The sequence below is a fragment of the Ptiloglossa arizonensis genome, chromosome 2, assembly GCF_051014685.1.
Source record: "Ptiloglossa arizonensis isolate GNS036 chromosome 2, iyPtiAriz1_principal, whole genome shotgun sequence".
Taxonomy (NCBI): domain Eukaryota; kingdom Metazoa; phylum Arthropoda; class Insecta; order Hymenoptera; family Colletidae; genus Ptiloglossa; species Ptiloglossa arizonensis.
Window position 1 is genome coordinate 6970908 of NC_135049.1, and position 24861 is coordinate 6995768.

A 24861-nucleotide genomic window follows, 5' to 3' on the forward strand; every position below is an offset into this window, starting at 1 on the left:
GACTCTAGAATTTTAGGAATCTGACGCTTCGAGACACTGGGAATTCGGAATTCGAGATTGCGACACTCCGACACTTTGGAAATCTGACATTACGGAGTTTTGAGTTGCGAAATTTTGGGATTCTAAAAATTCGAGATCCCAGGACGTTGGGACTTTAGAAATATAAATATCTCAGAATTGAAGGAATAGAAATTTGTGCAAAAATTTGGGAAATCGAACGTGCTGGAATAATCTAGATTGTTTTAAATTTAATTGTTGTATAATGTTTTGAACTGAAATTTATTAAGATGTAGTAACGCAACAGCGAATTGCACACAAATTGTAGATAGAATTATTATACCAAGTAAACACGTTTCTATAGAATTTCGCTGTTGAAAACATGTCACCCGAATTCTTACATTCGAAGCGCATTTTGAAAGGGTAATAAGGCACGCGAGTGAGCCATAAGGGGTATCGCATTACGATCAACAAATCGGCCATTTAAACGCAAGCGAATGGAGAATGGAGATTTGTTTTCTGTGTATTACAATTCGTATAATCTAAACGGCAATCGGCAGTTGCGTTAAATTTATTAAGAGAAAATCGAAAGTCTTACATATTTTTCGTAACTTTACGTGTACGATGTAATTATAGTTTTTTTGTATTATTGTATCGGATTGTAAACTAGTTCTTCAGTTTCATTGTTTTCGTGTAACGAATTACAATCTTTTCGATTTTGAAAATTTTATAACGATATCTTTCTCTTGAATAATATTATTTGTAAGTTACCTTCTATTCAATTTAAGATGTTAGCAAAAATTAGATTTTTGCACGTTTATTACAAATAACCATTCACTTGAAATTATTATTACGCGAATCGAACGTGCTTTAATTACACAAATTTGTACAATTTCCATCGTTGAAGCTTTACAGACATTTTACAAAGGTTATGAAAGGATATTTGTTATAACAGTTTTCGAAATCCTTAGCATTTACACCAGTAAATGTTACTGTATGCACTTCCACAGTGAATGTAATTTTGCTAAAAGATTTTTACTTTACCACAAGTGGTATCAGCAAACGAACAAGATCCAGTTACTTTCGATGCATTTATCCAACGTGCAATCAAGTGGAGCACTTGAAAAGAATCTCCATTCTCTTTCTCAGATCATCTTCCTTAGATTCGTGTAGTATGCTTCAATTCGAGACCATTTTATGGAAAGTGAAAGCAAACGTAGCATCGCCTCGTATGATCAATTAGTCTTTGTCTAAATCATCCGATTCCCACGATATAATGGAATAAGCTCCACTTTAAGATTGATCGTACTGATTTTTGTGCCGATGAATGCTCGTTCAGCGAATCTTTATTTAAATCGTTGGAAATATTATTCGGTACAAATATATCGTTCTAATCAAACTTCGAACACGCGTCAAATTTCGAAAACTTTGTCTTACGTAGAAACATTGAATCGTTACGAAATGAAACAACACAATTCTTAAATTTCTTATCGGACAAAATGTGATATATTAGTCTAAGAAGTGAAGATAAAATTAATGAAATGTACACGCGTCAAATTTCGAAAACTTTCTGTGTTACGTAGAAATATTGAATCGTTGCAAAATTCAAACAACACATTATTTAATTCTTACATTCCTTATCGGACAAAATATAATATATTAGTTAAAAGTCAAGATAAAATTAATGAATTACTCGAGGCCAATTCCTCATTACGAACCACGCAAAATGAATGTATTGGGATAACTGCCCGATAGCCTTGAGCATCCACTTGATTTTGTTCCAATTATACTTAAACTGAAACTTTTCATTCAGCAGATAGCGATATTTATTTACACAGGGTCAAAGTATCAACAATTATTTCAGCTCCGAGCTCATTAACATTAAAAGAGATGAAACAATTCACGGTTTCTGGATTGCGATCCATTCATTGTACGATCTAGAATCGTCTGTTCTCCGTAGCCTCGATCGCGGATCGAGAGGCGCGCTTCACCGTGATTTATGGATCCCCAGTTGGATCACGATTCCCCGTTTACCTTCGTTCAGCGAGCACCCGAAGATTTTCTGGGTCGATAGTAGAATGTCCGAGGTTCGTTAAGTATTGGATGAAACAGGTGTTCGTTGCAGAAAATGAGAACTACTTGTCTGATATTTCCACGCGTTTCTCAGTGAAAATGTTTCACGTTTGAGACACCAGATGACCGAATGTAACATTGGTTTATAATTTCTGCGAATCGTGTTCGCGGATCGATGTGACTGGAGAACGTAGTTCGAAAATTCCGGTCCAAAGCGCGTACTCTTTTTTTTTCGGACGATGGATTTATCGCGATGTTCGTCGATTAGGTAAGAGCACGTTTATTATTGCTCTACGGTGAAGAGTTGATCGCTGGAGCGATAATTAGCGGGTTATGTAAGATGCAAGAAAGCCGGATGAATCGTATGGATGAAATTATACGTATCCTCGGGCCGTGAACGAGCAGTTGTCGATTTTCGTGAGAAATTGTTCCAGTCTGTCCATTGTACGAATTGAATGTAAATCCTGCGCCTTCGATGTTTACAGACACACAGGTATCTGACAGTTTCTTGCGACCGCTTTTCAGTTTTTAACGAACCCAAGTTTCGAAGGAACAAGTTTGCTTCTTTAAAAATTCTTTTGGTGAATGTACGAGTTGCGACTATATTCCGATCGAATTCAATTGGCCGCTTGGGGCTACTTCCTCGACTGTGAATCAGGTCAGACACGATTCGCGCAAGTTTGGACGTTAAAATTTTAAGAATTTACAAATTATGAAAATAGAAATGTGAAAATTCGAGACTTCGAGGCTCGAAGGTTCCAGAACTTGAAAATTCTAGGAATTTGATAGCTCTGTAACTTTATAAATTTGGTAACCAGGGGCGTTAAGATTGTAGGCTTCTGGAAATCTGGGACTCTGCAACATTAGAATTGTAGGACTCTGAGAGTAATGGGGCTCTAAATGTTTAAAACTTTGGTAATCTGGGACGTTAGGATTTTATGGTTGTAGATGTCTACGACGTTAAGAGTATACAACGCAAACGTTTGAACTCTGTGATGCTAGGATTGTTATATTCCGAGGGACTGGGACTATAGAAGTTTAGGACTTTAGGACTCTAAGATTTTAGAGTTTTGGGACTCTGGGAGAGTTAAGATTTTAACACTTTAAGCCTTTCAAAGTTTACGGTTTAAAAGCTTTGCGACTCTGGATCGTCAGAGCTATAGATTTTCTCAACTACGTGGCACAAGCACTTTCGAATTGTAGGGTTCTGGGGCTATAGGAATGTAAGAATTTTAGGTACCGGTGATTGTGTAAATGGGTAATAGATAAATTATATATTGATCGAAACTATGGCGATACTATGAATTTGAAATTTCAACAATTGTGACATAAATAATTGGAACACAAAAAATCAAACAATTGTTCGATTACGTTCAACTACCGTAGTTTTTGCATTAGTAGATACTCGTAAGAGATTGCGGTGTCACTGAGCAATTACTTAATTTTGTATAATTTACAGAATGTTGCAATACAACAAATTCATTGCAACATTGCATTAGAAGTTGATATCACCAGTTGTTTTGTCTTAATAATAATTATCTATTGTAAAATTAACGCAAGTATGTGACAAGACAAACTCTGGAACTAAAATTGAGTAAGTTTATAATCTGGAATCAAGTTTAAGAAAACAATTAATTCAATGTTTTGCCTAAATTTCTATTTTCCATGCTGCGTCGGTATACTGTCGTATTTTCATAATTTAACGGTAGAAACAAAGTTGAAGATCTATGTAAATCGAATTGAACTTACAATTAGTATAGATTTACAAGTTACCGAGTGAATTCAAAATTAATTCGTGGTCATTTATAGAATTTGCATAAGGGGGTATTGTCCGAGGACGTGGTTTCTCCTAGACGCGTATTGGAACGCAGACTTCTAAATTATTATAATACAGCACAGTAGTATATTACACGGGGAGAGACTTTCACTCCTAAGAACGTAACACTGTTCAATGAATTTATTACGTCGCGTTAGGCATTTGTGTTCATGTATTTTCGAAGCTGTTAATCCGTTCAATGTACGAGGGTTTAGATGCAAAATGCAGGGGAAAAGTTTACGTTTGCCAAATTATAATAACACTTCGGGTATGTAAATAATGGGGAAATGAAACAATTAGCTGGGAAATGAAAGAGGTAGAGAATGTGGGATTATGTAATTAAATAATTTGATACGAATCTATCAAGTATATCATTATTTATGTATTGGTTTATATAAATTAGTTAACGTAATTGTATGGAATTGTACTCCCGTTAAATTTTTCAATTAAATATACTAAAATTATAGATTATAGTATCGTTAAAAGTGGTATGCATATAATACATATACAGGATATTTCATTTAAGTTGTAACAACGAAATACGTACCTCGTAGACAACTAATTAAAAAGAAATGCAGAGGGAACACGTGTTTCATGATTTTGAGACTTTTAATAATATTCGTACAGCATTATTATTTTTTTAATTTCAAACACTATGGAATTATTCATATTGGTAAGGTACAGTGTTAATTATATGATAATTAAACAACCGAATAAAATTTGATTGTGTAAAAATTAGAACTGACAACCTTACAACTTTACAAGTTTGAAATTCTAAAACTGTAGGACACTAGTCATTTAGAGTTTTGGCAATGCGAGGGATTAAAACACTAGCATTTATAATCTCTGCAATATTTGGACTTTGAGTCCTTTTATTTGCACAAAAATCTGTAATCTATTTTTACTATACCGAAGAGAATCACAATGTCTCAAAAGGAATATTTACCAAAGAGTTGAAAAATCAGATCTGGATACGACTTGGTTCCAAAACAGATCTCCAATTCTTTAAGAAAGGACATTCACATACATGGTCATAAAATAAAACACAAGAAGAAAACTTATTTTTTAGGATAATAAAACTTCGATACTGTTCAGATTTTGAATTCGTTCCATTGCTTGTTTATCGTGTATATATTAAAATAGTTAATGTGCTTTTAGTTTAAATTAGTAGTTATGATTATGATATTAATTATTTACATATTTACTCTTGGATACCTGTTACATACAAAATCCAAAAACTCTTATCGTAGTCGACCTTGACTTATCCCTTTATTTCTCTGTCTTTTAGCATATAAAATTTGTTTCTTTTTTTCTTGCAAATCGTTATTCCAAGTAGAAATGGTCGAAATCAGTGTCGAAACGTTTATACGTTATTATTATACAAATAAATAAATATAGTATATAAATTATTTATATAGAATACCTTACATTTTACATCGACTTAGACATTGTACATTATATCGACTATTTTTGTACTATGATTTTATTTTATGTTAAAGAGGAAAGGAATTCTCGGAACAGGTAGCGAATATCTCTATATAGCGGCGAGAAATGCGACAGAGATCTAGATTATCGGTGAAGACTGACACGCGAGGCCGCAAGCAATATCCGGTCTATCGATCTGAAGCCGGAAACGAGGGTCGTTCTCTCTAGACGAGCGCGATTGTCAGTCGACGTAACATTGGTTTGCGACTCGAGCTGAGAAAATGGTTTTCTACGAAACGAAGAAGCGAGCCAGCCACGATCGTGACTCGCCACGAAAGGGAATAAACTCACGGTGATCGCGACGCTCGATCGGATCGGTTTAGAAAGTCCGGGATGCGACGTGCTTCTTTAAACGGATTTTAAAACCATCTGTTGCGGAGTGAATTCTCGGCTGTGTTACCTTGACACTCGGTGACACTATTGTGAGGTATAGAAAATACGAATAGAACGACAGAATGGTAGCGAATATTTAAGGGGGCCTTTTAGAGTTTCAGAAAATAGGACACGTATGGGAATCCATTTGCGAGGGAATGTGAACCAGATCTTTTTCAAATTTCACCCATAGTCTTGTTAGTTACTTAACAAGGTATTACCATTTTTACGGCTAGGCTGTCGTTGTACAGAGTTCGTACGCTTTCACGGATAGTACGATGAGAAAAATATGTCTTTGCATTCACAAAGGTATATTTATGTCACCGTCAGTTACAATTTGATAAATTATCTTAGATAATTCGCATCAAGTTATTCAAACACTAGAACCTATTTTTATGAGAGAGAAACGAAGGTTTTTAAAGGTAAAAAGTATCTCTTCTTTCAATGTTTAATTTTCAAATGACAAAAGAGCGTAATCGTTTGGTTTAATCAATTTTGAGACATCGTAATCATTACCTTGTAAAATATGAAAAGCTGTCTACTGTTGAGACCAGTTAGAGGAAAATTATCCATTACGAATTATAAATAGAAACAATTTTTCAAATGCTGTATAAAGGAGAATTACAAAAGTCCCATCTTGTTATCATTAGTCGAGTCTAATACGGTACAAAACTGCGGATACAATTAATCGAGAGCCTCTCTAAAACAAAATTCAAATATGCAATCACCATAAATTTTACACAATTGTGATTAAAATAGAAAAAGAAAACTACTTCTTGTACGAAAAGATTGAAATAAGTGTTTTACGGAAAAAAAGATAATCTCCCATAAAAAGGCGATTTGTCCTAAATTAGTAATGGAGTCATTTGTAAAGTTGATCCAGTAAATTTTGGCCTTATGCTACGTGTCTACTTGAGAGTTTTACTCTCGAGGATCGCTATCTAGTGGACTCAGCTTACTTGAAAGTAAGGGCTCTTTTACACGAGTGCCAAGGCAACTTCCAGCAAGTAGAATCTCCTACGTGCACGTATAAAAGAGTTTTTACTTTCAACAGTGAGAGTAAAATTGTCAAGTGGGCACGTAGCATTAGACATGGTTAGGTATATCAATTGACTGCTATAACATTAGGTATATCAATTGACTGCTTGACTAATATGACGGAATCGTTTGCTTAATAAACCTCTAAGAGCAAATTCTAATAAATAGCTCCCTAACGGGGTCATCTGGAGAGTTCAGTTTAAAGCCGAAATATCGTAATAATTTAATTAAATTATATTTTTAATTAAATTAAATTGAAATATTTAGATTTATAAAAGTTTGTTTCTGATCTATCTGCTTTTTAGCTCTTGTTTCGTACTTCCTTTCTTCTACTAATGATTACTTCCCTGTATTTTTCTTTTCTTTATTCCAAGCAATTTTAATTTCTCTTGAAATTATTTTGCAATAGCATCGTATGTAAAAAAACGTTATCAAAAAGGTGCATTCTTTTAGATCGATAATTTACAGCTTTTTAGAAACGAGTGAATGAAATTACAAATTTCTACCGAAGGCTTACAAGTATGACGTTCTATGACAGTGGAAGAGAGTTCATTTCGTGTGATTATTTTATGAGAGTCGCTCCTCTGTGTTTCAAATAACGAGCATTACCACAATACATACTCAGCGAAACGTTCGCGTAGGTAAATACTTAAAGGAGAAAATGGGGATACGAAACATTCATGTATTGACAGGGAAAATAAATATGGTAAAACAAGTACAAATTAAAATCGGAGAATCAACACAGATGTGTCTGAAAAAATAAGATAAATAGCAAACAAAAAAATACAAAAAAAGATTAGAGAATGGTCGCCAGTACTCACCACTGCCTATCAGCGGTCAGCACTGGTTACTAAAAGGTTAAACGACATCCATGGTAGTCCATGAAAGGTCCAGGTATCCAAAAGAGTACTGGTCGGCAGTGATCGACAGTGATCGACAGTGGTCGACAGTGGTCGACAGTGGTCGACAGTGGTCGACAGTGGTCGACAGTGGTCGACAATGGGCGACAGTGGTCGACAATGGGCGACAGTGGTCGACAATGGGCGACAGTGGTCGACAGTGGTCGACAATGGGCGAAAATGGGCGACAGTGGTCGACAATGGGCGACAATAGGCGACAATAGGCGACAGTGGTCGACAATGGGCGATAGTGGTCGACAATGGGCGACAGTGGTTGACAGTGGTTGACAGTGGTCAGTCGGTCTCTACGGTATTCCACAGATGGTCCTCATAGCCCAGAGGGAGAGATCCATCCACCACGGAGGCTTCCCGGAGAATGACATTTTCGGCAACCGGGGACTCTATATATACCCTCGGCAAGGTGATTTGGAATTACTTCGATTGCCTTTGTTCGATTTAACCGAATATTTCAACAAATTGTTGTGTTAAGCCATTATTTATGCTAGTACATTGATAATAATTGTTTAAAGTATAGTCCTATGTTGGTTGTTAATAATTATGGTAAATAAACAAGATATTGCGAAATCTGCGAAAGCGAATAGTTTTAGCGGAGGTTTGTTCCTGAACGCGATTGTTAATAACATTTACAAGAAAGAAATGCAGTTTCTTCTCCATTTAAAAAAAGTTAGATAAATCTAACAACACAGACTTGTTTTTCTGTAGTTCAAGATGAAATTTGGAATGAAAAGTAAGTCACTATTCATTCCTTTGTATTTTACAGCAAAAGCGATATATTTCTAAAAAAGATTAAGATATTAATATCAATAACAACAGTAATAATAATAAACAACAGGACTTGAGAACGTGAGTTGAGTAACTGAAATTATTCGTTAAAAGATCACAGCTCAAGACTGGCGGGAGCTTTTAACATAGAGGAGACATATTTTCGATTGGTCATTTCTCGCTTTTCAGTCTCTCGGATCCGTTCTCGCCTTCGAAGAATAAGTGTAAATAAAATGTGATAGTGAAAGTTCCGAGCTCTTAAATGTAGGCCGAACAAAGCTCTTAACAAATGAAGATTTTACACTGTTATTTTCAACAACTCAGTGTAATGCTTATATTGAATTATCTGAACTAAAAGTACGAACATTTTATTTTATAAAGAAAGCATCGAAAGATTAAAGTATATTTGTTTTTACTTTTGAAGGTACATTGAACTTGCAATTTGAGAAATAAGAATCTGTTTATAAGTTTCATGTTACAAAAAACGACTTTTTGATCTATTAGGAATTTTTTTTTTCAACAGCGAGTCTTTTTGATAAAGTCAAAAACAATAGAAACTCAGTAGAGTTGTTAGTTTCGAAGGTATAAATTTAGACGTTTACAGCCAGTTTTTATGATAATAAACAAAAATTACAAACTTTGACTTTCTGTATTTTTCACTTTGATTCCTCCCCCGCCCCCCTCAATTTTACATATTTTGCTACATAATGATATTACCCGCAAATGATTTTCTGAACGCAGGGAAAGTGTAAAAGATGACAACGCCCTGGTCGTCTGCGTGCATCCGTTACCAATTAACAATATTAGTTACACACTTATGGAGGTTTCTCCGCGGCTTTTACCCATTGCATTTCAAGCCTGTGAATATAATTATATGTTAGTGGTGCGTATCTATGTTCGATTTATACCTTTACGATTCTTTCGATGAATTTCAACCGCGTGGTTAAACAGTTGTATAAGATAGTGCAAGACAATTTGAAACGATTGTATATTAGGTGATCCGTAAATATATTTAATATTCAAATCTTGAGTTAATTGTGAAAACGAGTGAGAAGGAAACAACAAGGATTGTGTTAAAATAGGTGAATCTTGTACTAGGCAACGTATCATCCTATAACGTTTTGTTTCTAAAACAAATTTTTTGTCAACAAAAATATTGTTGTCTTTGATCAGCTCTTCTATTCAACAGATTTCTTGCGATTTCTTTCACTTACCAAAGATCAAGTCCGGGCTGTAGGAACCCATTTTGTGGTGGTAGAAGTGGTGAAAGCAAAAACGACTGGGCTCCTCAACAGTCTTGCAGAAAATGATCTGCATAGTTGCTTTAAACAGTGGCTGAAGAGAATTTTGCGAACGAGTAGAAACGATTTTCTGAATTATGTAAATATAAAGAATTATAGAGTCGATCTCATTACTTTCCGTGCCTTGTAGAACCACTTTCCTACCCTCACTTTTAAATCTTTCATTTGTCTTACCTTCCTATATACGTATTTTCTCCTATCCCAATCTCTTGACCAATACTTGTAGTATCTTCTGCATATGAAATCTTAACATGTTTTTCCTTTTACATATATCGAAATTATAATATAAATTATATCATAATTTCTATACGTAAACCACGTTTCATTTATCCATCTTATCAAGACCTGGATCACTGTCAATAGTTACTTATACAGTTAATAAAACAAGTAATATTTTGGGTATATTTTAACCCTGATCGCAATATAAAATTATAAACCTTTACTTCCCATAATCTACTCAATTTATGTAGTACCATTTAGATAATACAGAAATTTTAATAAAAATATGAAAGCCTCCAATTTCGTCATGTGATCATGGTTGTAAAATAATCGAAATATTAATATTTTATTAACATTATAATTTAGAAGTTAAATTATTGATGCAAGTAAAATGATATCAATGTATTTAATAATGGATTTGAGTCCTCGAGGTAATAAATGGCGCCATCTTCTAAAACCTCACTAATTACAGCGTCTAGGGATTATTATTTTTAGCAATTCCAGAAGTGTCATTCTGGCTATAAATGATACATCTTCGAACAACCATATGATCCTTGATATTTAAGGAAATTATCATAAAGCACTTAAAGACCGTAAAAGAGTAACGTTATTTTGCATTCCATCTTGCGTTTATATCCCAGTATACCTCGTAAAATTAAATTTTATCATCAATTTACTACTGACTCCTGCTAACTGCTTAACTATACAACTTACCTTTTAAAGAGTCAACGTGAAAAACATATAAAACTATAGTTTTTACGTGTTTAATAGAAATACAAATCGAAAGTTCAGCAAAATTACATCGGTACGCAGAAATGAAATTCGTGCAGATTATGGAATATAGTATGGATGTCCAACGAGACTCTAAACTTGAACAAATTTGTATACAGAGGCGTTGTCGTTCGTCCGCTTGTTGCTCCACGACTCCCACGTAGACGTCCTTGAATTTTCTACTTTCGAAAAAAAAGGAACGTCAAAAGTTTAACGTATGCTAAAGGAACGTTCCACGTTGACCGTATTCGATTTGGAATTCACTTTCTTTCTTACTGTGGAATTAGAACCCAGGCCGTGGAAATACATAGCCGAATACAATCGAGCAAATCAGGCATGTCTCATTAGGTAGTCATTTGTTCAAACAGTTGTTTAGAGATTGTAGTCGATCGCATTATTGTCAAAATGGCAACCTTAAAAGTTCTACGATCACCGAGCAAAATCCAGAAGATATTGGTTTTCCATTCATACGTTTCATGTTTATTTTAACATTGCAATTCTACGAAGATCGTGAAATTTTCTCAAACTCGTAAGAGCTGATTAAAAATTGTTAGAAAAATATATTATACCGTAACACAATCTCATAAACAGTTAAGTTAACGTATTTAGGCATGCGCGTATTTGACCATTCTTCTCAGAATATTAATAATAATAGTCGATTAGTATGTACTGTTTACAATGGTTTGAAGTTGTCTATTAAAGTTGTAACTAATACTTATTAAAAAGCTGTAAACTTTCCTTTGATTAAATTTCCATTAATTGGATTAAACAGATCAGATTAGACAATATATTTCTGTACAATAATTGGATACAATCTACAAAATGAAGTTGTAGTCAGAATTATAATATTATACATAATGATGATCTATTGTAATAACGTATATACATATCTATCGAAGCATAAGGTAGAAACAACACATTTAACGAAATCTTTTAGTTTTCTGAAGAAACAGAACGAATGTTTTGGATACAATGTGAACTATTTAAATCCATTAGTGCTTAAAGTTTATGTATACGTTTTTCTTGCCTCTTTCAATCAGTTCTACTCATTTTAAAATGTAAAAGAAATATTTGAGAAGAGTTATTTATTTTTCAAGATCAATTGTTACTATTACTACTGTTACAACGTAAAGTTAACGTCAAAAGTATCATTTTTTAAGTATTCTCTAGTCTCTTAGAAACATAGTAGTTTCAACATAATCAAAAAGAAATAAATTATCCTTGAAAAATTTGAAAATTCCTATGCAATGCTTAAGGGTAAGGAATAAATATGGTGCATAAAGAATTTCTTAATGTAACTTTCAAGGTCGTAACGTATTCGTGTGGAAAGATATATTTTTAACACTTGTACGTCATAGGTAATATTAATCACGTTGTTCATCAACGTGAAACTATACGTCCTTGAAATGACCTTGACTCAGAGGACGCGAAATTTAAACAGAAGATTACATTTTTCAATGTTCAGACATCAAGAATCGCACAATCCGATTAATGTTTATGAACACGCGCAGTAGTGCTTATTCGTTTATTACTTTATCTTTACAGAATTTATACAAATTTTCATCGACAGCAAGTAAAGTAAAATCGTACAACCTTTTAATTTTTTATTCTTTAATTCAATTTTACTTTGTACATATTTACATTCTATTTGCACCTTATTAATTTTACATTACTATAACAAAATGATTTTATTTCGTACCAAAGAGACATTAAACGTGTAAGTTCGAAACGTTTATAAGTCGTTTATGTTTAGTACAGTGATACTAGGTCCGTAATTCCCATTATTATATTATTGGTTATATTGTAACACTATAATAAATAAAACAATAAAAATGTGGTAGAAAACGAACGGGCAACGAGTACGTGCTCCTACTTGGTGAACTCAATATTCTTCGTGTCTGTGGAGCCCGTACTTCGCTTTGGCGATTAATTGTGGAACGATTTGCGGTTTTGCGAAAATAACCGAATAATTTTCTGCCAGCTGGTAAGAGGCGTGGCATCGATCGTTTCTAAAGTGTATAACGTCCGCGATACGGAATCGGGGAAAGTCGTTCGCCATGGAAACGAGTCACGGCCGATGTGCCGGTTTTACGTAAGGTGAAAATCGTCTTTAAAGCGAAAGAGTGCCGCTGTGGATGCAAAAGTGAGAAAGAAACGGAACAACGGTGCATACGACCTTCTCCTCTTTACGAATCAAATTATTCACACACGGACAAGCTTCGGTTTCTATCGGAAAGGAGATACCAAATCGTTTAGATTTAAACGTGCTCGCTAAAAAATATTAAAAAATTACTTTCAACCGGTTATGAATTTAATTTACTAGATTCAATGAAAAGGAAATTGAAATTTAATACTATGTTTCTTCCATACGACGTTTCCAATTTTCAGAAAATTAACTTCGAATGTACGTTATCAGTGACAACGTATGAATGATACTTTGGTGGTTAATGCTTTTATTATTATATTTCGTAAATAAGCACATTAAGAACTGAAAGTTTTACCGATAAAGAGCAATCCGGTAATCTGATTGGATACTTGACGATATGACATAACCTCAATCATATAATCCAATATAACTTCAAAGATAAAGTGAAAGATTTCTGGTCCGAGTTAGGTTTCACGCATGCTTTGTGTAGATTTTAAGGGAAGATTATTCTTAAAAATTGCACGGAATCCTTATGTAATTTATGAACATTCATGAAGCTGTCTATCCATTAGTACGTTTTTACTAAAATGTATTTGCTGGTATATATGTATTATATATACATTCTCTATTGGCTCTTAACGGTAAACACTGTATTATTATTTACTGATATTCGAAGAAAATGAATTTCATCTCTTGTTAAATAAAAAGTAGTATCGTAGAAGAGAACACATGTTGCTCAATAAAGAACAAAGTTTTAATTTCTCACACATGGATGAAGACAAGGGTCGTCCACAAGTCACGAGTTTCAAACGTGAATTATCCATCTGATTGTGAGTTTCGGAATAAGTGTAATTAGTTTTAGGTTAGGATGATTAGTTAGTTCGAATTAAAAGAGCACATACGTTCATAACCCAGAATATCGTTTAGTGTCATTTTATTAATAAATATTTTCGCTTTATTTTTTATTTCTTTTATTCCTTGAAGCATATTAACGCTCTTATTATTTTAAACTTTATTGCTCAGTGCTTACTGAAAATAATGTTCTCTATTTTTCTTAGTAATCATCGATCACTTATATATTTATTGCAATATGTATGTACATTGAGAATATGTAGGCCATCGCAATGACTAGTTTGTTATCTACGTATGACGACAATCGAGTTCGTTTTTCTCGAAAGTTTAGATGAAAAATTCCGTACCATATTTTCGATTCATTTTTAAAGGAAGATCTTCGGACTCGTTGATTATACCACAAACTATATACGTCACTTGGTAGACATGCCTCTTGGTTGCTGAGCGCCCCACATACCTCGAGAAGTAATCTTGGACGTAACGCACGTTTGTTCTCGACAAGTATTCAAAGTTACGGTACAAAAGACTACAGACCACTGTTGATTACGAATTGCATGCACGTTAATAGTGACCGTGTTCCTCAATTTCGTATTCACGTCGGTGTTCCCTTGAAGAGAGGGAACTTCTACATTTTTGTGATCTGCCACGCGAAAGAGTGGCCACACTACTATCACGAGCTCTGATGAAACTATTTTAGGTATTTGTTGTGAAGAAAATTCTTTGCAAAATTATTTTCTACTTAAAATTAATTTTGGCGTCATGGTGTTTGGACCGTTGGATACTTTCGATAATTATCACTACAGTGACCCTTTTTGGGTTGCACCAGGAATTACTTCACGTACTAGATATACATATGTTATTATATATATGCATACAGGATGAATGACGGGAAGCAGGACTCTGAAATATCTTTGTTATTTGTCATTGTATTAAAAAACTTCTTAAGACAAAGTTTCACTGTTCGAAGAGATGCATACAGTGATAGGAACAACATTTTTCAAGGTCATTTCTTTACACAATTCCAACGTTACTAATGTTCTTTTTTTTTAACAAACTCTTTCAAAGTGACCGTGGATTGAAAAATTTAAATTTAAGTAATGGAAGTATTAACGTCTGAAATTATCTTATTTGAATCAAATTAAATGTTCAAATGGTGACCTTCAGTATTAATACACGTTCTATCATTTTCGAAAAAATATTTCTACAAAACGTAATTATTCGTTTTTTTCTACAAAAAGAAATCGAGTAGAAAAAGATCAAATGAACATGCTAGCAATAGTATCGGTCCGTTACGTTTCATCCAATAATTTGAATATTTAATGTTCAAAAGTTTTGTTGGAATAAATTCATTTTATTGCATCGCGATAATAGTTTCATAAAACCAAAGGACGCTTCTATTTGTATTCTGAAAATTAGAACTTTCATTTCCAATTATGTGTCATTTAAAAACTTATTGGTCGTTAAGACTCCAGCATAGAAATTGAAAATATACTGAACTACCTCCTTAAGATCGATTTAAGAACGCTTTGCAATGATTTTATATGAAGCAGTAGTTGGACAATCTCTAGATTGTCCTAGAGCTAACGTAGATGTTAAATTATACGTAATTAGATAGCAATCATTTAACCTTATTTGTTGCTCCTCAGACTCATGAGTTTCGTGAGATTATAACTGGCAGGACCATTTATAATAAGTGTTAATTCGTATACGGTTGTTGAATCAAACTTGTATCTAAAGGCAAGCTTTTTGGAAAATGACGATCAATTTCCTGAGCTTAACAAATACTTTTAACGATGTCTCCAAACCAAAATCAAATCGTTGCAAATTAACCAGGTAAGCCGTTCCATATCAACACCATATTTATTTCTAAACATTTTAACCTAATTACTTTTTTAATATGAAGACAATTTACATTTTCTACACCAAATAAGTTACATTTTAGATAGACTGTATGTTTGACTTTAATTTAACAATTTGTTTCAATTTGAATTCAGTTCTTCACATTTCAAACAATGTCAAACTTTTGCAAACAGATCCTATTTAATTAGAGATCATTTTTGTGGCCTATCGTTCGAGAAACGAAATTGTTGATATTCATTCTATGTCATCCAAGGAATATTGAGTTGTCCCAATCAATATTGGAACTATGTTCACTTTTAAACATTTTAATGTCAGTTGTATTTTTGTTCTTACTAAGTCAATTGTATTTTTACTGCCAATCCTAGCAGTTAGATTCACTTCAAACATCATAAAACTTTTATAAACAGACACAACTCTTGGGTTTAGTTTCGGTCTTGGATGATGACTTAAGCAACAAAACGATTGATACTCATTTTAAATCAACCAATAGAATATTAATTTGTCATATGACAAAAAATAGAAAGTTTCCTTTCAACATACAAATCATCAGTTTCTCCAAATTGAAAACCTTACAAAATGCGTTTTAAACATTCAGCAAATTCCTTTTTTACTGCTCATCAAGTCAGCTGCATTTTCACCTGTCGACCAAGTAGTTCCTTTCACTTTTACCAAGTTTTTCACGCTCCAAACATTATTCAACGTTTGCAAATAGGACAATTTTTAGATGTAACTTTGTTCTTGTGAACGATCAATTAAATTATGTAAAGTTAATACTACGATTAGTTATAAAACAGTAACTTGCCGAACATCACTCTTTTACCTTTCTCTACTATATATAATACTATATTTTTTCATGTACTTCAACCTTGTAACCTCCGTTTCTTTTTTATTAGGGCGAATAAAGCCGTTAAATAAACAATAAATCAATTTTTATTTATCTTTCACCAGCCAAACGGTACTCAGTTGTTGTATGATCAGGAAGAAGCGAAAGGCATGTTTTAACATGCTACTCGCACACATACACGCGCAAACACACGCGCGCGCGAAAAACTTGTTCGTGGTACCACACCTGCCATCGTAATCCAGCTTCTTCGGCTTGCTGCACTTGAAATTCAATGTGTTGCCCGAGGCGATGCAGTTTCTTGGTTGATTCGGCACAGGGCAAAAGAAAGTGATGTGAGACGAAGATGGTTCAAGAAATTAGGCCTAAAGATCCGTTTTCACGTGACATAAATTCACAGCTCTGTAAAAATCTTTGAATGTTCGTGACATTGCACGAATTATTAAAGAGAATGCTTTAACAGTTCCCAATTAATTAATTTTAAGTAGGGGAAGAGAATGCAGAGAAAAGTGAAATGTTGCATTGTAATCACGTTTCGATTACAGACGTTCAGTTGTTACTTTTTATATAAATAATTTTTTTCGAAATGTTAAAAGTCGTCACAATCGCATCAATTGATGCTGTGTTATTTACTGAATAACATGACACGAAGCAACTGAAAAGATGCGGGATTCATGAGCTTCGGACATAATCGTTCAATGTTTACTTTTTCAAATATTCTTTTCAAAAATTTTCTCTACCTAATAGTCATTATTTATAAGGATTCTATCGTGGCCTTAGAATTGTTTGGCAAAATTTTTTATTCGAGAGTACAGAGAAATCAGGTAGATATAGGCACTTTTATGAAAGCGTGCATTCCGAATTGACTGATATTCGAAGAGGTACATTTTGTAGTGTGGGTACTGCAGAGGGTAAACCACTCCTGGCCCTATGGTATAATCACGATGACTATTAAAAATAGTATGGGAATAGGACGATGCATACAATTAGAATTTGCTTTTAACTGAAAAAATGAGCTGTAAAACTTATAAATGAAGCGATCATTTATTATGGTTTATCAATAAAGAGAAACGGCAACTGTAATTTTATGGAAAAAATGAAGAAAGCTATCTGATTAACCGTGATTTATGAGCAATCCTCAAATGAAAAAATGGGGTATAATAACTGTCCTTCGCATTCGACAAGTTGATGTACATATAAAAAAACAGAGATAGAAAGAAACTGCATATTTACAAACATAAGTGAGCACTTTTTATTCATTCGTCGAAGAATGTTTCTGAAGCTATTGGGTCTGATACACTTTACATAGATTTGAATGAAAATCTGACAGTTCGGGCGTCTTGATTAAAAAAATTACGTCAAAGTTACTAACGAGTGACCTCGAAATAATTAAAACAGTAGTATTTATTTTCTCCTGCATTTTCAATAGTGGTTACAATAATGGTTTATATTTAATGAAACTCGTCAATTTATAAATTGGGCTAAATTCTGGATATCAAAAATTGAATTGAACGTACAGAAACTTTGAGTAGTTAATGCAAAGGTTGCAAAAAATTCAAAAGACACAAGAGATTTGCATCCAGATAGCAAACACTGATAGCAGGATGTGCTCGTGCGTCACAAGTGGATCCCTATTATAGTTCAGAAATGTATTGATACAAACAATATAAAAATTTCTGCGATTTATAATAATAAAAGTAGGAGTGAAACTTTAAATTTATTTGTTTTTCCCGAAATAACGTTTTTCAAAGTAGTTTACACAATTTTAAGCAAACTAAATAACCAATTTACTTAAAATTGTTGACGTTTGTTGAAAACTATTAAAAATTGTTCTCAAAATTCGAAAGTATGCCATCAATTTTCTTGATTTAATGTTCTCCAAAAAACGTTCGTCACATCATAGCGACTTCATTCTAGATCAATAAGTTGTTTAACTTTTTTAATTTAAATAAGCCATTCTCCTTCAACCTTGTACACCACCAGGCGTGTTCATCGAAACAAGGTCTCGCTCCTGGCGTTGTGCAACCCGCCACACATCACCAATTACATTTTCAAGTATTGAAAAATATTTCCAAAGATGCATTTTTTAACAAGAAGAGTGTTCTAAGGCTCCTTGTTTAATAATTTGTTTCATCGTATTCCAAAGAAGCACGTGATTGTCTTATACAGGATGTTGACAAATTTTTGTTCGAGATTATCAAAAAATGAGATTTTATATTGAAAAACAAAATATCAGATAAATGGGGATGTTAGACCGATTATAAATACCGTTAAGGTAAATTTTATATCGTTTTTCTTATACTAAGGAAGAATGGCTTAAAAGTAACACTCAGATAAACCGTACATTCTCTTAACGAGGAACGGTAGCGAATTTGTTCCTGAAATTGACCTTTCGTATCTTAAGCTGAGATCCAGTCGTGCTTGTACCATGTGACAAGAAGAGTGAACGAGATACAAACTAGCAACTTTTATCTTTCTCATTGTATTTTCACGAAAGTATTATCAATAGAATCCTGAGATTCAGCCGATGAAAATTAAATGGAACACCACTGTATTCGAATTATTTTTCTTTGTACCTTATACGAATAATTTCTAAAAAAGAATGTTTAATTTGGTTATTTTTGTATTTCGTTTCAACGGGACAACCTCGGCGATCCATTACTAATATTTTCACGAAGACGTAGCGTCGAATATAACAAATTTATTGTCTAAAAATTCGACATGCGGACTCCCGGAGCACGATTTTTTCGATTACGTCGCCATGGCGTCGTTCAATTGGGAGTGCGGCTTAAGGAAGAAGGAAGAAGAAAGGAAGGAAGCCCTGTAGCGCCGGAGGAAGCACAAAAACGGGAAAAGGAGTCCGTTGTGCCAGAAATAATTCCGGCCGTGGAACCGCGTTCGCCGTTTTGTGCCCGCAAAGAGCACCGTTACGCGCGAGCGTATATGTACGTGCTCGACCTGAATTATTTCCGCTGCAACGCGGCCATTGTGCCCCCAACGAGGAGTTTTGAGTGCGTCGTCACGGATCGTCTGCACATGTTCGAATTTCGTCGATCGTTCGACGCGGCCACGTACGAAAAAAAATTGAATCATTAAAAGGGGGGAACAACACTCCGAGACGTCAACAAATGGGTAAATTTTGCGCGAATTTTTCTTTTTAAGTAGCCACTAAGTAAAAAATGTAACCTTTTTTTAAAGAATACGAATATAACTTTCAGCTTCGTTTTTCAATTTTGCGAAAGTAAGAATCGTACAAAATGGCGAAGTTATTCGCCATACTCAGAACCACTTCTGATGAAACATTGTTCGTTGACAAGAACTGGGAGGTTTGAAATAAAAAAATATTGTCGATTCGTAAACTAAAGACTATTATCTAAAATGTAGCGTACAATTTTTCGAAAATTTTAATAATTGTCGAAATGGTCGAAGTTTGAAGAGAAAGCAATCGTTTTTATCCAAAAGAAAACGATTTTAAACGTTTAAATTAACATATTTAAAAAATCTTACGCTACATTTTAGAATATTCTATGCAGAATATCTGTATAAAATTTGAAGTAAATCGAATGTGTAGTTTCGGAGATTTCGTGTCGGTCAAGTTAAAAAATTCTACGCACTTTAAACTTTAAGAAAATAAAAAAAAAATCGATTTTCTTGACTCGTCATGGTGGTGTCTCCCCTTAGGAACGCGCGATATTCTGATCACCGACTTTACTCAAATTCTGGGGGGCGATTAATGCATATCGATACACCAAATACGCGGTGAGCAGTACTTGAAATAGCGGGAGAAATTTGAATTTAAAATTTCATATTTAACGTACACCTGGTACAGAAGGATACGCGACGTTGGAATAAGTAAACAGCAATTTTAAAAGAAAGTAAAAATTACTTCTGAATGCTCGAAATGTATCTTAGATGCAACAACAATTCTTGAATTTCTGTTTCGTTCGTGTAATATTGGTTCGAGAATTTGTTGTACGTTCTGCTAACAGATCTTTCAAAATTGTATAAACGATCAATAAAGAAATATCGCAGCAACGAATTGTTTTGGTTCGTTGGTTGTACAAATTGGTAAAAGCAGACGATGGACTTCATTGAAGTTGGATTTCCTATGTAATCATCTTCTCATAAGCTACCGATGGAATTTAAACGGAACTCATTTTCCCATTTTCGTAGCTCGACTTCGACTTCTAGCTTCAGATCAAATATTGACGATGCCAGTAGGATGGAGATGCGCATACTTCGAAGCTACCGACCAGCTTTACGTGGAAATATGTTAGGTAAGTCATTGACAGGCAAAAATGACTTCGCTTGCCTGAGAGATTCTTCCACGCCTCCGTGCGACATAGCTGCAGACAGCATCACTTATGTCAGTGTCACATTATTGCTCATCTTTCCTGTTTTGCGTAAAGCATGAATCTTCTGGCCGATGTTTCATCATTTAATTCGACGAATTATGCTCGAGGCGCAACTCACGCTCGGATGTAATAACTGGTAGCTCTGGGGAATTAATTGAAAGAAATTTTTCCTTTCAAAATACAAGAAGCAAATGCTACTTAAACGTTCTCCTTCAACCGGTTATTGTTCAACCACTAAGAGGATACAAATATCTAATCGTTAATTGTAGTTTCGCAATAGCGGATCATATTTCTGATAAAAATTACACGATATCCAAATTATTTTGTACTTTCTATTCTAGTAAATTTGATAGATGAAATTCGCTTTGGAAACGTTAAATTAATTATGGTGATGTTTCTAAAGTATGAAAAACTACGGTTTATGGAAGCTACATCGAGAACAAATAAAAACTGTTATTCTCATAGAACCATCTATGGAATGTATATTAAGAATTGAAATGAAATTACAAATTGCGTAGAATTCAACGTAGAATTAATTTGTTTAAATGCGAGATATCCTGCGTTCGTATTACTATTTTTGGGTTCGATTGTTAATTTACGTTTGTCCATTTACACGTGCATGTGACAGTAAAAAATGATTAAAACTATTTCTTTTGGTTTCAGGCTGAAGGAATTGATCACCTGGTAGCCATGAACCTCGCGCTGCATGGATTTTTGTTGCATGGTGAGTCGTTGGTTAATATTTTTCATTTTTATTAAAAATTTCATTATCGATCACTTGTACTTTCTTTATTAAACGCGAGAACCGCAATACCTTTTGTCTTACGTGAACGTAAGCGAAGTTTTACACGGGGCAACCTTTCAACCCTCTTACGACTTGCATACGCTTGCACTCGCTACACGAATATGCTCTCTGTCACGAAATAAAGCGAGTGCAATATGGCGCATTGCGCGAACAATGCACCGAGAAGGAACTTGCACTCTCGGATCAGGGGTTGACCTAACTCAACTTCGCTCGTTGCATACAAGGTCCTCGAAAGAGAGAACGGAACAATGCACGGAAGAAGTGCACGAAGCATGCAGCCGAGTTGCATTGCATCTTTCTGCCGCGTTGTTTGAACACCTGACTTCTGGAAGCTAGGAATAGGCATTAGTAAATAAACATTTTAATTTCTTCGACATACCCAAATAATTGAACAGGAGACTTTTTTTTCAATCATTCATATTTTCCATAGTTATGTTAATGATAAATTATGTAAACAATAGGTTCTTTGAAACGAGTATTTTGCTTCGATTTAAGTAAATAATCTCTGAAATAGGTATTGTAATTTAAGTAAATATTATTAGCATTTCGAATTAAAATTATTCAAGTTTTCCACCATCGTTACAGGTAGAAAATAATAGGAAATATTATTCCACGTTAATCGTATCATCATTTCAAATACTGAGTATTTAAATTTTGATTTGTTTGCAAAATTTGAATATTTCAATCGCGTCTAATGGTGTTACGTAATCTATTGGAAGAATATTTCTATTTAAGACGGTTGAACACTCTTTTGCAAACACTGTTTTTCACATTCGTTTTGTACTTCGTAAATGAATGAAAATATTAATTATTGTCATATACAGAAATTTAAAATTACACGTGTAGGTACTTTAAGTAATACCTATGTAATATTTGATGATAAAATTATAGTCTAAAAGAAAAATTATAAACGTGAATTTGATTTTGAATAAAACAATTAATTATAATTATTAGAGCATTTATGAAAATATAGTAGTTTTCAACTTTGAACTTTGATCTTGAATATTTGAGGTAGAAACATTGTTGAACCTTTGTCCAGTAGATTAAACTTTAGACACGATTAGTTGTTTTTTCGTGAGATTTCTCTTAAATAACATTGGCAGTTTTCAAGGAGTGCTTGCTCGTAACCAGCAATCAGGTTGATTAATATATAGGAATTATTTTACACGATGAATATTATTTTACCTGGAAGAAAACGTATTCACGATTACAGAAAAACCTGTTTACGTAAGAGGAAAATTTGTTTAATTTACGTTGGTGTTTAATGTGAATTGTGTGTATATGAAGTTGTTCGACCTATTTCCTATTTCTGGTATATTAAAGCGCAACTCTCTATCGTGAAATAGATCTTATCGACAGTTATGTAGTGGCGAATATTTAAACTATTTTTCGACCGTAGTTCAATGTTCAGTGTGATATATAATAAATCATGTTCTAGTAGAAAAATGTTATTTATAGGTGTACACGTAATACAACTTACATACTACTATATGTGTATACTCAACGCATTTACCAGTGTTTCTCAAACTGTAGTCTGCGAACATTTAAAATATAATATAAAACAAAGTAAATTTATGTTAAGAAATAAAAACAATGTTTCTCACATACATCGTTCCTATTAAAAACACTCAAATTCATTAAAATCGATTCTTCCAGCTTGCAATATTCTCTTGTTAATAAAACTTCATCGATGAGTTAAACTTTGAAATAAAAAAAAAGTGCAGAATATTTTTGGAAACACTGATTTCGATAAATGGTTTAATTATTTACTATTGCACTCGTACCGTGTTCAATTAAAACTTATATTCTACTTCTTTTGCTACGGATAAAAGTGTTTGATCCTAACAGCAGATGCAGATGGATGTATAGTAATGCAACGCTTAAGGGGGACCAACACTCGGAGACGTCAAAAAATGAGTAAATTTTGCGAATATTTTTCAGAGTAGTTACTAAGTAAAAAACGTAGTCTCTTTCAGAGAATATAAATACAATATTCAGCTTCGGTTTACAATTTTCCGCAAGTAAAAATCGTACAAAACGGGGAAGTTATTCACTATATTATTTCACTATATCTACAACCACCTCTGGTGAAACATTGTTTGTTGGCTGCCACGGTTGACAAGAACTGAGAGGTTTGAAATAAAAAAATGTTATTGATTCATAAATTAGAAACTATTACCTAAAATATAGGGTACGATTTTTCGAAAATTTTAATAATTGTAGAAATGGTCGAAGTTTGAAGAAAAAATAAACATTTTTATCCAAAAAAACGAGTGTTTGCGTTCATAAAAAATTAAATGATTAATATATTTAAAAAATCTTACGCCACATTGTAGAATACTCTATGCAGAATATTTGCATAAAATTTGAAATAAATCGGATGTGCAGTTCTGGAGATTTCGTCTCAACATTAAGAAAAGCTTTTTTCTTCAATTTTAAAAAAATAAGAAAAAAAATTCAATTTTTTTTAACTTGTCAGGGTGGTGTTCCCTTTTAAATCGAGTCTACACCGAAAGCAGAGTTGTAACAAATCTGCCATATCCCTTCTTTTATTTTCGGTCTAAACCTAGCTTCATGCGTTGCATTACACGTTGCATTACAGATTGCATTACACTCGTTTGTACTCGCCTTGATATGCAAACAACGTTTGCTATAATCCTGTCGATTTGTTGATCGAAAACGTTTTGTCAGAGGTTGCAGCAGGTGCGCGAAAGAACCAGAGTTAGTCCACGCTGTAAACGTATTGCGGTGTTAACCGGGTTTTCGTGTCGCGAGTCAAGGTGTTTCCTACGTGAACGTAAACACGAGATCGTACGCCGAGCACGATACAAGAATCAAGCTGCTGGGAGGAGAAGAGGGTCTGCGCGTACAGAGAGAGAATCGCGTGTAGTAGATCAGTCCAGGCAATTCCCTTCGAAGCAGCTTTAATTGCTCGAGGAAAGTTAATTGTTATCAATTTACAAGTGCATGCTCTCGATCAAAAGTTTCACAACACATTTTTCGGATAATGTTATTTCACTTGGAGGATCGATGGTCCTTTTCTCTTGGCAAAGTGATCTCTCTTTAATGGATGAAATTGTTGATTACAGAGGAGCCTGGAATTTTAAGAAGAATGTCACTTTTTCGATTTCAAAAAGTCGACATTTTTTCCATTTTCTTAAAATTTTACTCTTTGAAGTAATGGTATCGTAAAATATTTGAGTAATTGCTACTAAAGGGTTCCAATTTTTAAATATTGAACGCATTTT

The 24861-nt window shown here is 33.8% G+C and overlaps 1 protein-coding gene across 5 annotated transcripts in view; it reads left to right on the forward strand.

Annotated features, from left to right (window-relative positions):
- LOC143154848 (uncharacterized) overlaps positions 1-24861 on the forward strand; it is a 120772-nt gene that overhangs the window by 43821 nt on the left and 52090 nt on the right. For 3 of the 5 annotated variants that reach the window (XM_076326860.1, XM_076326864.1, XM_076326862.1), the window contains one exon: positions 21472-21532. In XM_076326860.1, the coding sequence (XP_076182975.1) occupies positions 21499-21532 (34 nt within the window). In that variant the 5' untranslated portion in view covers positions 21472-21498. Of the gene's footprint in view, positions 1-20626; positions 20731-21471; positions 21533-24861 lie in introns of all 5 variants that reach the window. The other 2 variants (XM_076326861.1, XM_076326863.1) reach the window with 1 other exon arrangement.